The sequence below is a fragment of the Rhamphochromis longiceps genome, linkage group LG10, assembly GCF_057381845.1.
Source record: "Rhamphochromis longiceps isolate RC_006_pf linkage group LG10, R_longiceps_female_GT1.1, whole genome shotgun sequence".
Taxonomy (NCBI): Eukaryota; Metazoa; Chordata; class Actinopteri; order Cichliformes; family Cichlidae; genus Rhamphochromis; species Rhamphochromis longiceps.
Window position 1 is genome coordinate 21,144,147 of NC_140566.1, and position 16,501 is coordinate 21,160,647.

Below are 16,501 nucleotides of genomic sequence, written 5' to 3' on the forward strand. Positions count from 1 at the left end.
TAGCAGAGCTAGTGAAATCTCTGAAAACATCTGTGCACTTTTGCAAACATGTTCTATGTTGACAACCTGACCAGACATACGTCGCGACATTCGCGGCTAAAACACTGTTAAAAGTGTAGCTGGTGACAGAAAAACGGGGTATTTTAAAACTACACCACCACCATTGCTGCTTGTGATTTGATCTGCATTCTGGGATAACTGGCTGCCCCAAGTCTACACAAGCAATCGATTTTCTAGGATCGACCTGTTTTGACTTACTTTGCACGGCAACCAATCAAATGTTAGAGAAGCTGCATGGGCAGCGTTAACCCCGCCCCCTGAGTTTGATGGGTGAGGCTGACAGATAAAATTATTTCATGACGAGAGCCAGGCGTCAGGACTGCCAAAATGAAATAAATAAATATATCATTAAATAATTAATTAAATGTGTCAATAATTAATTAAATGTGTCAATAATTAATTAATTACATGTGTCAATAATTAATTAAAATGTGAAATACATAAATAATTAATTAAATGTGTCAATAATTAATTACATGTGTCATAACTATTTATTTAATTAATTAATTCCAATTTTAATTAATTATTGCCACATTTAATTAATTATTTAATGGTGTATTTAATTAATTCATTATGGCAGTCCTGGCGTTCCATACCTAGACACCAATGTCTGGAAATACAACACACACACACAGACCACAAAATTCAGTTTGTGGTCTGAATTTTGCCTCACTTTTACCACTGGAACACCTCACAGAGCCGACATAAAATCAAATTTCGATATTTAGTTATTTTAAACGATTACTATTATTATTAAGCCTTACCATTTAATATAGTAGCATCACACTTTCTTCAGCATGCAAAATTAATATGCATATTTGATTTTTTTTTTTTAATGCTGAAGAAAACAGAAAATTGTGGTCTGACAGTCAAAAATCAACTCACGTTCTATCATTTCAAACCTATGACAAAGAGCGCTCTTAATTTTTATCAGAAGTTTAATTAAATATGTACAACTAATCTTATTAAAGCACTGCATTTTACAATTTATCACACAAGATACTACTCCTCTCCTGTTCACAGGGTTATCAACACCCGCTAGGTAATAGAAGACCCTGCACATTCAGATTCAGGAAGGTCTGTAACTATGGTTTGGCCAATAATCCCACTATGTATATCTACAATCTGCCCATTTAAAAAGAAAGAAAGAAACGAAAGAAAACATTGATCTTAGTCAGAGCATACAATCACCCAGACATCATCTACTTGATATAGGGAAAGGCCAAACTTGTCAGTAAGCGTACAGCAGGCTATGCTGTAAATACAGATTAGTTCCGCTGGATTCAAAAACATGTCTTCTGTGTGGAAGAGCCACGTGTGTCATATGTTACAATTTGAACAATCAGGAGTTGTGGTCAGTTTAAAAAAAAAAAAAAAAAACAGGGCAAATAATTCAAATTCAGTATTCATGATTCTGGTAAGACAAAAAAAACAAACAAAACAAAAACAATGAGCTGGCAACTTGTGTGTATGCAGTATTGTTGACAGGAATTGGTTCATCCAGTCAAATGATTCTGAAAGGAGTAAACACCAAGTTGGCTGTATCAAAGCTGTGTAACAAAAGAGGAGTGGACACACGATGAACTTTGAGTGAGACTGTGGCTCTGAAACAGACCAAAACCTGTAACGCTCAGCTTTAGTGCTCATTTTATAACACTGAACTTTAAACTGCAGGTTTATCTCTGTGAAACTGACCACTCAGTATGTATTTTAAGCCATGTAATTTTGACAGTGAGCTACTGTGAGCTCTTATTTTCTGCTGTAAGACACTGGTAATCATTATTTTGTTTCAGGACTCAGAAATCATATTAAATTTTCTTGTACATTAAAAAGGCCCTGTGACCAGCACACAAACAACAAAGAAAGGAAAAGAAAATGAAGACAGACAAGACATTTCAAACACCCTTTAAATGACAGAAGGTGAAGAGGAGTGCGCCCCCAAATCATAAGCACACCACATTAATAGGTCAGTAACATAGTAGCTGCTGTAACAGGTACAGTTTTGGTGACAATCATTTTGACCTCATCATCCAAACAGAAAAAGGGGAGAAAAGAAACCAAATGAAAGGAAACAAGATTGTGTTGATGTTGAGCAGATTTCCCTGGCAGTGCACACTTTGACGGTTGGTTACACTCTCGACAGATCAGTGTAATAGTTGCAGTGGCGGCTGAGAATTCTCCTCAGGTGTTAGTAGTTACTTCAAGGGTGAATTCTTCATGGGAATCATTATTCTAGACTCCATGTGCTGAATAAGAGGGACTGTGAGGTAAAGAACAAACAACAGTCTTAACAACAGATTTCCAACAGGGAACACAACTTTATCTCATTTAAATTTGCTAATGTTTCATGAATTTATAGCTAGAGTTCTCAGTTTAGTTTCAATGTTAACATCCCAATAAAAGCTCATTTTATTAAAGCCTGAGTTGTTGTACGTTGTCCTTACACCAACACTGCTGAGTGTCTTTGTAATCCCATTGAACATAATGATTCCCTATTGCTAAATCAATCCTTCATAGATTCAGGCATCAGAGAGACGCTGAAGTAGAATTTATTGTGCCACGTTTGTTTCCATTTGTGTAGGTATGAACAAGTGAAGAATTATGAGTATGTAATCTACAGACATGCTTGTGTGCAGTTCTCCAAAGAAAAGGAAGGAATGAAGCCCAAAGGTGATGAAAATCAGGCTTGAACAGTCTTCTCTGCAGCACGAGCTAAAAGCTAAAAGCATGGACTAAAGCACAAACAAGAATAACTCAGAGCACCTGGTGTTGGCCAGAGGGGCCGATGGCGCGATATGGCAGCCTCGCTTCTCTCAGTCTGCCCCAGGGCAGCTGTGGCTACAACTGTAGCTTGCCTCCACCAGTGTGTGAATGCGAGAGTGAATGAATAGTGGTATTGTAAAGCGCTTTGGGTGCCTTGAAAAGCGCTATATAAATCCAATCCATTATTATTATTATTCCACATATTTTAAGCTACTTTTATTTGTTTTTAAATGTTTGTCCAATGCTGCCCCTCTGTACCTCTCTGAGCTTCTTCATCCATACATACCTTCCTGGCAGACCAGCTCCTGCTGAGTGTGCCTAGGACTAATGGTAAGCTCAGAGGGGATCAGGCGTTTGCTGTGGCAGCACCAAAATTGTGGAATGAGTTGCCTTTACATGTTAGACAGGCACCTTCCTTATCCGTTTTTAAATCACGTCTTAAAACATTTATTTACCTTGGCTTTCAGCACAGAAGGACTTGTTGATGTCTCTTAATATGTTTTCTTATTAATTATATTATTTTTAATTTTAAGAAATTTTAGATGTAATTTAAACTGTTTTCTCTTTATTTTATATTTGTAGCACTTTGGCCAACATTGTTGGATGTAAAGTGTGTTATAAATAAAGATGCTATATTTGTAACACAGCTCACTGGTGAAAGTCTGCAAAGCTCTATGTACAACCAACACACTTTAGAGCAGAAGTGGGCAATTAATTTTCCCAAGAACTTTTACAGCCATGACAAGTTTTAGTGGCTAAAATGTCCAGTGAATGAACAAAAGTAACTCACTGACACTATTGTTCCCGCCTCCTCAAGTAGACTTTGGCTGTAGCTGAATAGTCAGTTTTTCATTGGGAAGCTTCCTAACAGGGAGACTTCATTGCCGGCTAAGAGGTTACATTTTCTAAACACTAAAGAAAGATTATACGATGCTTCTACACCTCATGCAGCTTACGAAATTCACTGGCATTAATGAGGTTTAACATAATTCAGTTTGCAGTTTCGCCAGCATTTAGGGATAACATTAATTCACATAAAACATTAGTAGATGCCACACTGATCATCTCTTCAGCAGGAAGAGATGATGTGAGCAGAAAGCAGCTAAATGAAAAACTCATTTACCACAAAGTTGTCTTTGTTTATATGATCTGCAGCAACCACAGCAATGACACAACAGGATGAAGTATCAAAGATGTGCATTTTGCAATTCACCTTTAGATTATAGCAGTTTCAACGCTGCGAAGCCAAGTCAACAGCATCTACTGACACACTGCAAGCACTTTAGTGCAATCTGAGTCTCTTTTCCTGTGTCCTGTGTTCTACTTCACTGTTTTCCTTGCTCTCATGATGCTTTTTCTCCCAGTAAAGCGATTATAAAAAAGACACTTTGTAAAAGGTCAATTTCTTTTCTGTAGGTTTGCACCTATTGTATCTTTTTAAAACACGGCATTTAGTTCTCAAAATTCATTATTACCAAGGTGTGTAAAAAAGTCAATACTTCCAGTATTTGAAGCCCTGAGAAGAGAATATGTTGACAGTATTAGTAATTAGTCTTCATTGTTTTAATCTATTCTTGATCGACAATTTATAATAAGTTGTTGGCAGCTTGGGTTCATCCGAGCTTAAATGTTTGAAATTAATATTTTCATTTAACGTTAACATGACACAAATATGGATAATAGATATAAAATAGGTTAATTTTAATGTCTTATGCCCACAACAGAACAACAAGACTCAGCACTTACAGTAACTAAAACTTGCTTAAGTATAAAAGTATCAGACTGAAACCAACCTGTGTAATAAACAACCTCGTCCCAGCCGTCACGCTGCCAGGCTGCGTTTCTGGTATTTTCTCTGGACTGCAGGTCCTTGTAAGCTGAAAAGAAACACGTTCAAACTCACTGAGTAAAAGCTGTAGCTTTTTAAACCAAAGACGAATCATAACGTCAAACAGTCGTGCTCAGGAAAATTTAAATACTTGACAGCTTTTGCATTAAGTTCACTTCCAGAACCTAAAGGTGCACACCGTCACGTGGAAAGAAAGAAGAGCAACACCAAGTAAACTGTTTAATGCTACAAGCAAAATGGGAGCTTCTTTCAGCAGTACACATTTGATGCCGGATGCACCCTCCAAGGGATTCGTCCCCTCTCCTGGTCCTGGACTTTTTTACATCAGCAGTCCCCAACCTTTGTTGCGCAACGGACCGGTGTAATGTCAGACAATATTTTCGCAGACTGGCCTTTAAGGTGTCGCGGATAAATACAAAATAATTAAAATAATACGACCAAGACAAAAACTGTGGTAATTTGTAAATATAATAATAAACCCGAATTCACTGTGTAATTGTGTAACTTTATTAGCAGCGTCCTCCTGAAATGTACCAACAACATTAAGAGTAACATCCTCCTCTCTGCCCCTTAATGCTCTCTGGTCACTATGGTAACGCGTAAATATTTATTTCAAAATAAGACACACAACTATAACACGGGAAAAGACCCGGGGAAACCGAGTTAGCGACAAAAACCCTGAAAACCATAAATTTCACACCCGAGCCTAAACTCTGGTGGACCGGTACTGGTCTGTGGCCCGGTGTGGGGACCGCTGTTTTACATCTAAAAGGCATGTACCAAAAACATGTACATACATTTGCATTTGTAGGTGACCTGGACAATATTTGCAGCATTTTTCTTGAATGATCCTGGAAACTCATCTTACCCCATAAGTGGTGAACTGTGTACAGACTTCCAATCTGTGAGAAAAAGCCTCCCACCGCCTCTTGGTTCTGCTGGCGAATCTCAATAGCCCGAGCCCTGCACAGCACCAAAGACATTACACAAAACAGCTTCTAAATAGAGTGGCAGTAATTAAAACACCACAACATCCACCAGTACTCCCCTCATTTCAAGTCAGTACATCAAATTTCAGTTTTAAACCATCAGCCTTGTTATAATCATCCCTGCATATTTGGTTTTATAAAATTAACAAAAATCAATTTCAATTCAACAGATGAATATATTGACATATATTAAATGAAGCCCAGGCAGTTAATGGATTATTATATGCGGTCATGCTCAGGAGTCATGCATACATTTTGTAGTCAGAAAGTACTGCAGACTCATTTTCACCTGCAACAAAATGTGAAACCAACAAACTAGCAGTGAGGAACTTTTTAGATTGTAGCTACAAGACTAGTACAAAGGGAACTAAAGCTCGCAAAGTTATCCCCCATAAATGATCAAATTTGGTGGCTCAGATATTACATGAAAAAGGAAAGTTGTGCCTTACCAGTAATTTCCCCATTCAATCATTGTGCCTGGCTGAGAAAAAGAAGGTAAAGATCATGTTCACTACATGTACCGCAAAATACAAAACAAAAACGCTCCCCCCAAAAACCCAGACTTACAGAGGGAGGACGACTAATTCTGTGGTTCATAAAAAAAAAAAAAAAAAAGAGTTACCCTGAGTTGATACGATCGGAGCTCATAGATGTTGGGTCCTGGACGAGGGACGGGTTCGTTCCAGAAACTGAACTCCAGCAGCAGCTGGTTCCTACGAGACAGCAGCATCTTCCCCCTCTCATTCCTGTACTCCATAAACTTCTACAGCAAAGACAAATGAAAGAAGCACAGCGCTCAGAAAATCTGACTCAGCTAAAATAACTGCCAAATATATTTGTATTCATGTTGTTCGACTGTGAAGTCTGATCAGAATCTAGACAATGAAAGTCAGCTAGTGTGCATTCAGAGAATTTAAGTGAAAGAAAATATCTTTTTACCTGGACTCATAAAAATATATATACACATATATAAATCACCTTTTCTGAGAAGGTATAATAGAGGAGTAGTGATATGCGGAGAATATATATGGCATTTATGGTTATAAATATAGTGTATACACTTCTAATTTGCCATGTGCTACTTAATGTATGCAGAGATAGATGAGTAAATTATCTGGGCAGATTAACAGTAGTATGTATTTACTGATTAAAGTTTGTGGAATTGTGCAAATTAAAATCATGAGGTTTGCCAAAGGACAGTTGATAAAGCAATAAAGGGAGCGTCACAGATGTGCAGGACCAGTGCACAAAGCCTATGCACGGTTTTGTAGCCTCTTGTTTACATGTGGTAGCTGTATTCTGTCACCAGGGGCCCGTTCTTCGTACCTCACTAAGTAAGTTAGCTGGATTTGATTGTTGACGATTTCGCCTGATCTTGGATCGTTCGGTTCCCCGAAGCTCATCCGGGACTTGCTGTCATAGCAACAGAGCCATAAGCGTAAACCTGCTCGGGAGCAGGTTTACTTTATGTAAACAGGATTAGATCGCGGCCACGCAGGTATGTCCGCTTCATTTATACGAAAGCAACAGCGATATTCCACCACTGTTTCACCATAAATAAATAACATCAATGTAACTAAAGATAATGCAGCACTTGATCCTTTTATTGATGTCACACAGATACATACAGGTCATTTCCTGAAAAAGGGAAATGTACTATTAACATTCTATTACATGTATGTGATTATTACAGATGTAATTCATATTTCACAGTAATAATTGTAAATTACTTCGTGTAATCAAGATGAGAGACCACGGCTATAAAAGCGAAGGTGGATTTGGGAAGCCTGTCGCAGCCATGTCCTGTCCGTATACGCGAGCAACCCATTGCGGAAGGTGCAAGATTGATAAGGGGAGTCCTCAGAATTCAGCGTATATTGCGGGATAGACAGGATCCTTTAGCTCAGCGCGACAGTGTGCTCATTGAGAGATATCGATATTCCTGTGAGGGTATTATTTACTTAACCAACTTGTTGACGAAGGGGTGCAGGACCACCACCTGTCTTTTTTTGCTCTGCCCTTTTCTTGGTTGCTGTTATGAACAAACAAACAGATTATTTCAGGGTCTCTTTCCAAGAGACTAAAAGCAATATAAGTGATAAATATTACCATTCTGTAGAATATTCTTATATTTCACTTTTACTTGTTCCCATGTTCTAGTGGGTCCTGTTGTGAATGTGAGAGTGACTGAATAGTGGTATTGTCATGCGCTTTGGGTGCCTTGAAAAGCGCTATATAAATCCACTCCATTATTATTGTTATTATTAAATTACTTACGAGTTTAATTTGTCAGCAACTTTCTGCCAGCCCTCTCTCCTTGCTTTTGCAGCCTTTGCAGTGTTCCCTTGCGTTCTGATTAAACTCTGAAACTCCTGAAATCCCTCACTCAAGAGTTCTTGCTCTGCTGCCGAAAAATACCGAGCGCGCTCCTTCGACATTTTCGCCGACCAATCAGAGGGTTGCCGATCAATGTTTCTGCTATCGATGCGTAGCCCCTTTTACGACACCCAGTGATCTCACATTACTTCATCCAGCTGTACTAATCGTCAACAGCAGGTGTGTTCGGAGAACCGGATTAGCGAGCTCAGAGTTAGCGCGATGATTTGGTCTTGGATGTAGTAAGCGACGTACGAAGAACGGGCCCCAGGTGGCAGAGCCACAAATATGTGAAACAGGTTGATTTTCTTTGTAATTATCTGACCAATCAGTTCATGCTCTTCAATGTGGGAGGAACACATTATTACAAGCCACTTACTTTATTTTATCTGCAGGGCTTTCCAAAAACTAAGAAAAAAAAACACATTTCTGAAGATTAAACCCGCAGCATGAATCATCTGTTCATTAACACTTTCCTTCTTCAAAGCATTACTGTGTAAATAACCTTTAAAGATTACTGGAAACATTAAAGATAAAGATGGAAGGAAAATGTCACGTGGGTCTAGCTAGATGGGTGCACTGCTGGAAACATTGGCCTACAGATAACCAACGGCCAGTAGGCTTAACTAATCAGAGCACCCGTTACCTTATTCTGCCTGAGTTTGTTCATGACTTCGGTGAGAGCCGGGTATCCTCCCCGATATCTCCACAGGTGAACTAGAATAGAAGGAGCAGAAGAGCCAAAGATAACGTAGCTCTTAAATAGATCTTGTCTTTTTTGGGGGAGTAAGAGTTTTGTTTTTCACAATAGCATCTGTGGTTAGACCTCCCTATGAACCACCCGTGATTGTGGAGCATGACGGGATTCAGTCTATACAGCATGAATTTCCAGTCAGTTTCTGTGTATGCATGTGAAAGGACATCATGTCATCTTACCACTACAATTATATCTCAGAAAAAAGAAAAACTCTTAATTTCATGAAGTGAAAAAATGAACATGGCTCTAACATACACTCCCCAGCCACTTCATTAGATACACATTGCTATTATCAGGTTGGACCATTTTCTGTCTTCAGAACTGCTTTAATTCATCAAGGTGCTGGGAACAGTCCTCACGGATTTTGGTTCATGTTGAAGTGACAGCATCACATAGTTGCTGCAGACTTGTCAGCTGCACATTTATGATGAGAAACTCTCTTTCCACCGCATCCCAAAAGTGCTCTACTGGATTGAAATCTGGTGACCAGTCTTTGTAAACCTTAGAGATGGGTGTGTGGGAAAATCCCAGTAGATCAATATTTTGTGTGTTGTGTGTGGCACCAACAGGTATGCCATATTCAAAGTCACTTAATACACCTTTCTTCCCCTTTCAGATCATCAGTTTGAACTTTAGCAGGATTTCTTGACCATGTTTGCATGCCTAAATGCACCGAGCTGTTGACATATGATTAGCTGATTAAATATTTGAGTTAATGAACAACTGAATAGGTGTACCTAATAGAGTGGCCATTGAGTGTATTTAATACATATAGTATCTCGGAAAATATTAAAAGAAACAATTCTAATGTTTATTTCCACATTAAACTAAATGCCTTTAATCTGTTAGTTCAAGATTTAGCATCAAACTGCAAATCAGAATACAAAACACAACCATGACAATAAGACGGAGCCAAAAAGGGACAGCGACAAGCTAAAAACATAGCACCATATACTGTCTAAGTGTTCACATGCTGAAAGTGTACTGATGCAACCTTTTAGAAAACCTTTCCTGACACTGCCAACATTACAGCTCTGTAACACCAGAGAGGGCCCACAGCTGTGGAACGACAAATGTCACCACTTGGACAAAATGGAGAGCAGCCAGGAAAAAGTTCAGTTCAGTCTCAGCTATAATTAACTGAAATAGAAAAGCTGAGAGAGGAGAAAAAGCACAGTGCCTTTAAGTAATGTCTGTTTTTACACCAAGATAACGACATAGTTTGAAAAATTCTGCCACATCTCAATGTAACTCATCTGCAGCGGGAAACAGAAAGCAGCAAGATTATCCCGCTGTACAACTTGATTTAGCTTAAACACGTACAGATTCTCATTAATCAATAGGACTCACAATCAAGAGGTCAAGTAGTTTGCATCTTGTAGAGCTAAAAGCAACAATATTTATTATAAAATGAGTCTGAGCATCGCATGAAATACGCTGGATTAAAAAAAAAATCCAGGTCTCAAGTCTGTATCCATAAACTGCTTATTTAAATAAATAATATTCATGATGAACATTGTTCTCATTTTTAACTCGTAGTAATATGTTGTCTGCGAGGTTTCAATCTCATGTTTCCTCTTCTAAAAGAGAAGGTTGAGCTTTGACGAATAACCAGATTGAATGGGCTCAAATAATTCACCTCGCTGACATTCAAAAGAAAGTCCGTTGTAACTCAGGTAGGGTGGATGTTCTTACCTGCCTGATCCTGCTCCCCATACCATGTGTTCCAGGTGCCCACAAGCTCACAGGGGTATTCAGGGTCAGTGTGAATGGAAGGCAAGACATCCTCACTGAAGACACAGACAAAAAGAAAAGAAAAAGTGTGAAAATGCAAAATATCTGACATACTGGTTCCAAAAAAAGTGTTCTAATGTGACATTTGAATTAAGATAACACAACAAAGACTCATACCAAAGTTCATTGTAAGCATCGAGGCACTCAGGTTTGACATTGTGAACTGCAACAAAAGAAGAAAAAAAACAAAGCATGAGTAGACAACATGATCAAACAGATTTCATGGGTTTATTAACTGTTGTGGTAATCATTAACTGTGTCCCACTGCCAGCAATACATACACTGTATTTTATACAGGTTGTTGTCTTCTTTTTTGGCAAGCAGGTGAGAGTGAGCATCTTTTCTGGGGATGACTTTTCTAACAAAAAGGGATTTGAACCAGCTTTCATCACCAACATTTGAGAGGCTCCTGTGATGGGATTAAAACATTTTTTTTTTTAAAGTTGGATACAATCAACATTTCTTTGGCTACACAATGCAGCATTTAAGTACCAACAACAACAAAGCTCCCCTAATAATCCAACCCTGTTTCCTTCTATTCTGTGTTGTATTTCTCTGTGAACATCTGACATATATATTTTAGTGTTAAACCTCTAGCTGCTGCTTTATCAGTCCAAGTCTCAAAAATACAGATGTGGACGGGCTATATTCAATAATACCTTTACTATTGTTGTTATGAAACTTTCAAAAGTGTCCTGGCTTCCTAATGTGAATAAGGTCAGTTTTACTGCAAGAGCCCGAGGTGTAAACTAGTAAATGTCGGCTGAAGAAAAGGTGCAAATCTTTTTTTAGCCCAGCCAACCTATGCATTTCAGAGGTCAGCAGCTCAGAAGGCTGAGGGGTCTACACAGAGCACAAAACCCTGAGATTAGTCTGCACTGACTTTAATCAGCCTTCCTGCATTTTCTGTTAATGTACTCGATCTACAAGTGCCAACAGTCACCACGTGTAGCGGCTGAGCTTGTTTATCAGGAAACAGTCCACCGGTTTTCCTCATAATGCACCAAAAAAAGGACACATTTTAGTGTCAGTCTGTAGTCAGGTTTATACAAATATCTGCCTTTCAAAGGGAAATAACAGCTTATTTTAGGCCGCTCAGCTGCTGCAGCGAAGAAACTGAATCGTCCAGTGACCAAAACAAGCACAGCTGTGCAGCAATTCAATGCATTTTGACCTTGAAGTTGAATTCAGTTTAAGACTCAGAGTAACTCGGCGGTAAGTTTTTAATAATTTCTTCAACCCAAGTCTATAAAATCACGCATGACATTATAAATCAGACACTGGCGATTGTTAGGACAAGTTGACTCGCTGTTTATTTTAAAAATCGTGGGGGTAACAATCAATGTTAGCAGAAAGTTAGCAGATTTACAGCTACATGGCTAATGCTAGCTACGTTGCACAGAGATGTAAACGTAGCGAACGTCCTTACGTTCCCTTTAGCATTAGCTTAACCGCCTAGCAGAGCCCGCACGTTGTCATTGGGCTACACGAGCAGAAGTTTAATGACTTTTAAGCAATATTTATGCACCTGCACAGATAAACTGTGTATAGAAGAGTCTAACCTGAGGGCGACGTTCACCGGGCTGCTCGCATGAAGCCCGCTTCTCGTCTGTTTAAGGCCTCTACCCACTGTTTGAAGGACTCTGATCGCCATCTTTCCTCGAAAGCCGTGTGGAGGTTGCTGGAGGCTACAGCCGCAGTCCGTTCCCGCAGGAGCTGACGTTACTCACGGGAGCGTGACCCCGAGTTAGAACCGACAGTACCGGAATCACTTGTGGAGCTGATTTAAAGCACAGATATTAACACAGCTCAATACAAAATACGCAGAGTTCGCTGTTGTTGGATTTATGTGAAGTTTTCATAGTTTTGGGGGCTTTGATCGATCCGCCTGCTGAGCTTGCATTTATAACCTGCATATTCCCATTACTTAAAAGTGAACAGTTTGTCCCTAACAATTTCATTCACTGCACCTTTGTGCAACAATAAACTGTAAGGACAGCTCCCTCAGTAATTAGACCAGACTCACTGACTGCATATTCATTATAGCAGTCCCACTTACAGAGCCACTACTGACTGGAATCACCCCACCATGTCCAGATCATCACTTTACACACCCCTGCATACAAATGTTGTTGTTTTCAGATTATAAAGTGCATATTATTTATAAATGCAATTTGCACTATTCTCTTAAACAATCTCAATTTTACTTTTTATTCTTCTTTAGCCTCAGTTTTATTTTTACTGGGGTTTTTTTAATCACCATGGTATACATAAAAGTTGTGCACTATCTCAGTTTAAGGTCTTAACTATGCACCTATTGTACTTTGACCATTATTTATTGTAAACTATACTATTATTTCTTCTTTATCCCGCTGATGTAACATAATTTTCCTTGTTGGGTCAATAAACGTCATTACAACTTCACTTAAAGCTCCAAAGTACCTTATATTAAATGCAAAATGAAGCAGCCAAAGCTTCATGCATGTTCTATGATAATAACATGTCTAATGTACGTTTTTTGTATTCACACACCTGATATCTACTTTCTTAGTTTTAAGTGAATACCATAATGGCATTTATTTTATCCTCCCTCCTCTCCTTTTCTCTTGGATGGGTCCTCATGGATGGGCCGATTAGATGATCCAGCCCAGGCCTTCACCTTTTGATTATAATATATTCCTAACCTGGATAACAGACACGAGTATCTTCCATGACATTGTTTTTTGCGCAGTTGTTTTATTTTGCAAATTCCTCTGAAAGGTGTCCACTACCTGAGCAGGTAACAAGGAAGTAATATTTAGTCTCTTCACCCATACATGTACAGCAAAGATTCTTAGTTTATAAACATAAATCCACATTAACACTTGAAACACAAGCATTGTAGAGTGACAAATAAGCTGATATTACTGCATGAAATCACAGTTTTCTGTCATGAAGTGGGAGTTTGTGCCGGTGGGGAATCGGCTCCACTGGGGGCAGCAGAGATGTTGAGCTCCTGCAGTTTCTCTGACAGCGTTTTCTCCTCTTGAAGTGGAAGGTCTGTTAGAGGCTCCACAAATTCAGTTCCTGCAACCCTCTTTCCTGTTAGGGGGTCAACCACCCGGCCAACTTTATACACGATCTCTGACAGTTCATGCTTCACGTGTTTGCTTCTGGGCTCAGGCAGAGCCTTGAGGAGGACGATATCTCCCACAGTGCACTGTTGCAATGCATCATGGGCAAAGTACGTCTTCCTTTTGTTGTAGTACTACAGGAGAAGAAGAGACAATATCACAGTTATTCAAATATAAATTCATAAATGCTTGAACGTTTATGCCCAGAATTTCTAGTTCGAACCAAGTGGCAGAAAGCTAAGACTTTTGTGGCCTGAGGCCCTCGTCTCTGCTTTTTGCAGATGATTTGGTCTTTTTGGCTTATCAGGTAGTCACCTTCAGCAGAAATGTGCAGAAAAGTCACTGAAACATGGGACAGTGGACCTCCCATCCATATAAAGGCATAAAAATAACATAATAATAACGCCCAATATAAACAAATAACCACCACCACGTGTGCCTCTTGCCTCTACAGAATAAATTGCAAGGCTCACAGTTTTCTTACTGACAATAAATAAAAACAGAAGTCCTTGTTTCTACCTCGGACATAATTGTGTTTAATGTCATGAAAACTTCAAGCTCTCTTGAAACCTTTGCTAAATCATCAATCAGGAAAGTCAGTTGATGCCTTTATTTTATTGTATTTGGATTACTTTAATTCATTGTTTATTTGTCTAAGCAAAGAGTCGTGGAGTAATGCCAGTGATCTACTCATTTCCTCTGATAGTATGCAATGAGTCTGACTTGCATAATGTCACCAGAACATGTATGTGAAGCCTTTTTAGGACATCCACGAGCCTTCGCTATATATGAAAATAACATCAACAGCACCGGCTCACTCCCACACACATCTGGTGTGCAAAACTGTCCGTTTACACACCTGCATCAGGGTATATTCTCTCCCTAAAGGTATCTGAGTCTTTTCTCTACAGGACCTTTAGCTGTGGACACAATCTTTAAAAAGGCCATTCAAATATTTTTGTTTTTACTCTTCTCTCCAACAACCTGTAATAGTTTCCTTCTGTATTTCATTTACTCTGTAGCTTTACCGGCCTATTTTAAAGCACTTGTACTCTTATTTTATAAAAGGTGCTTAATCCCCTAAAGGCTCACCTTGAGCAGGTAAGGGTCCAGCACCAGCCTGGTAACTCTCACTTTGGCCGTTTTGTGCATCTTGGTCCCGATGACTCTGCCGATGATCCATTTGGCATGGACTGATGCGTGCTGGACTGACATCCTGCAAAGCTTTACTCAACCTGCAGAAACAAAATATTATCAACCCTGACATCATTATATACGGATGAGACTCAACTGAAATGTAATCAATCTAAAGACACGTTCAGTTACAGTTTTACCGGATAAAACCTCTGAGCCGACAACTGTACTAACAATGTGAGTCAACGTAAAACAGCCGCTAAACGGTTAGCCTTGTTATGTTAGCATTAACTTAAACATACATTCATTTTTTAAAGAAAAGGTCATAAAAATAAACTGATGTAATTCGGCAAGAATACAAAATACCATTGAAAGTAGAAAATACAAAACTAACTCACTATAACCACGGGAAAATATCATCAGAAGGTCATACAAGCTCCTCCATGCTGTTCAGTTCTGCTCGTTTCGTGACGTAAACTACGGCTAGTAACGAGGGACATCGACAACAAGCGTATGCTTGCGTGTATGGAAGCTTGTTTCTGACACTTGAAAACGAATATTCTTTGCCACCAATAAGTAAAACCTCGATTTATCGACTCAAACGTCTGACCAAATATCTTGAAATGAAAAAAAAAAAAAACTAACGTAAAATGTTATTAAGGTCAAGACAGAAACTAAACACAAACAAATGTTATTTTCAGCTACGGAAACAAGCTTCCGTATTTACGTCCTACACAATTAGTCACAATTTTCCGTTTTAATTTCATATTACTTTATTTATGTGTAATTATTTTTATTATACGTCATCTAGGATTGAATGTGTGTACTTTCATATATTTTTGCAATTTTTAATGAATAAAATCGATTTTAAATTTATACTACTTACTTGAAGTGTTTTTTTTTTCACTTTTTTCAACTTAATCTGTAGTGACATGCTAAATACTGGATGCTGCCGCCTATATTACCTTTCCTTTCTGTTTGATCAAAGTTAAAATCTGACTTCTGTTTGTCTGTTCGGTTGGTTGTAATTTTTATTCATTTATAACCTTTACTTGAATCTGAAATGATGACTACACTGCACTGTCTTTTGGACAATAATTATGTAAATATTTATTGGACATATTCTATATATGACGTCACTAGTGAAGGGCAGTACCTACTTTTTATGCAATCTACGCAGCTCAAGAGTGGCTGAAGTTAAAAACTTGGAAACTATGAACATCAACAACATCAAAGATTGTTAAACAATTTTAGAGCCAAGCCAGCCAGTTGAATGTGTTCTTACCTACACTTCTGCTTTTCTTATGTGCAGAGCCACAAGTCTAACTTGGTGATATTCAAGTGTTTACAGATATGCAGTTGTGGTCAGAAGTTTATATCCACTCACCATGAGCGTGAAGATCATGGTAATTCTGGGCTTGTAATTATTTCCTTGATTTGTTCTTTTTTCCAAAGTGTAATGATTGCACAGCATATATCTTTAATCAATTAAAAGAAAAAAAAGAAATTGGTGCACAAGTTTGAATATATTTAGGATTTTCTTTAATCCACACAGAGTTCAAAGTATGCATAGAGGCCCAAATAATACACATACTCACTTAAATCTTTACATTCTACAGTGTCTTTTAACTTGACAAAGCCCATTCCTATTAACTTCTCATTAGTG

General features: G+C 38.5%; 2 protein-coding genes across 2 annotated transcripts; both read right to left on the reverse strand.

Annotated features, from left to right (window-relative positions):
• Positions 1-980: 980 nt before the first annotated feature.
• On the reverse strand, positions 981-12,381 carry LOC146660838 (protein NipSnap homolog 2-like). The gene is made up of 10 exons (XM_085420874.1): positions 12,151-12,381; positions 10,870-10,997; positions 10,706-10,751; positions 10,490-10,584; positions 8,684-8,754; positions 6,284-6,424; positions 6,111-6,142; positions 5,541-5,635; positions 4,617-4,700; positions 981-2,320 (listed from the first exon to the last, which is right to left on the reverse strand). The coding sequence occupies exons 1-10, from the start codon at positions 12,240-12,242 to the stop codon at positions 2,256-2,258; spliced, it is 849 nt and encodes a 282-aa protein (XP_085277000.1). The 5' UTR covers positions 12,243-12,381; the 3' UTR covers positions 981-2,255.
• A 923-nt stretch (positions 12,382-13,304) lies between these two features.
• Positions 13,305-15,327, reverse strand: mrps17 (mitochondrial ribosomal protein S17). Its single transcript, XM_085420875.1, has 3 exons — positions 15,234-15,327; positions 14,794-14,936; positions 13,305-13,835 (listed from the first exon to the last, which is right to left on the reverse strand). Exons 2-3 carry the CDS (start codon positions 14,914-14,916, stop codon positions 13,518-13,520), a joined length of 441 nt encoding a protein of 146 aa, XP_085277001.1. The 5' UTR covers positions 14,917-14,936; positions 15,234-15,327; the 3' UTR covers positions 13,305-13,517.
• Positions 15,328-16,501: the final 1,174 nt, after the last annotated feature.

Coding starts and splice junctions, on each gene's coding strand:
- LOC146660838 (XM_085420874.1), bottom strand. CDS start 12,242: ATGGCGATCAGAGTCCTTCAAACAGTGGGTAGAGGCCTTAAACAGACG. Junction 6,425..8,683: donor ACAAACTCAGGCAGAATAAG/GTAACGGGTGCT, acceptor TCTTTGCTGTAG/AAGTTTATGGAGTACAGGAA. Junction 2,321..4,616: donor CGAGGTTGTTTATTACACAG/GTTGGTTTCAGT, acceptor TTTACCTCACAG/TCCCTCTTATTCAGCACATG.
- mrps17 (XM_085420875.1), bottom strand. CDS start 14,916: ATGTCAGTCCAGCACGCATCAGTCCATGCCAAATGGATCATCGGCAGA. Junction 13,836..14,793: donor TGGACCCTTACCTGCTCAAG/GTGAGCCTTTAG, acceptor CTTCTCCTGTAG/TACTACAACAAAAGGAAGAC.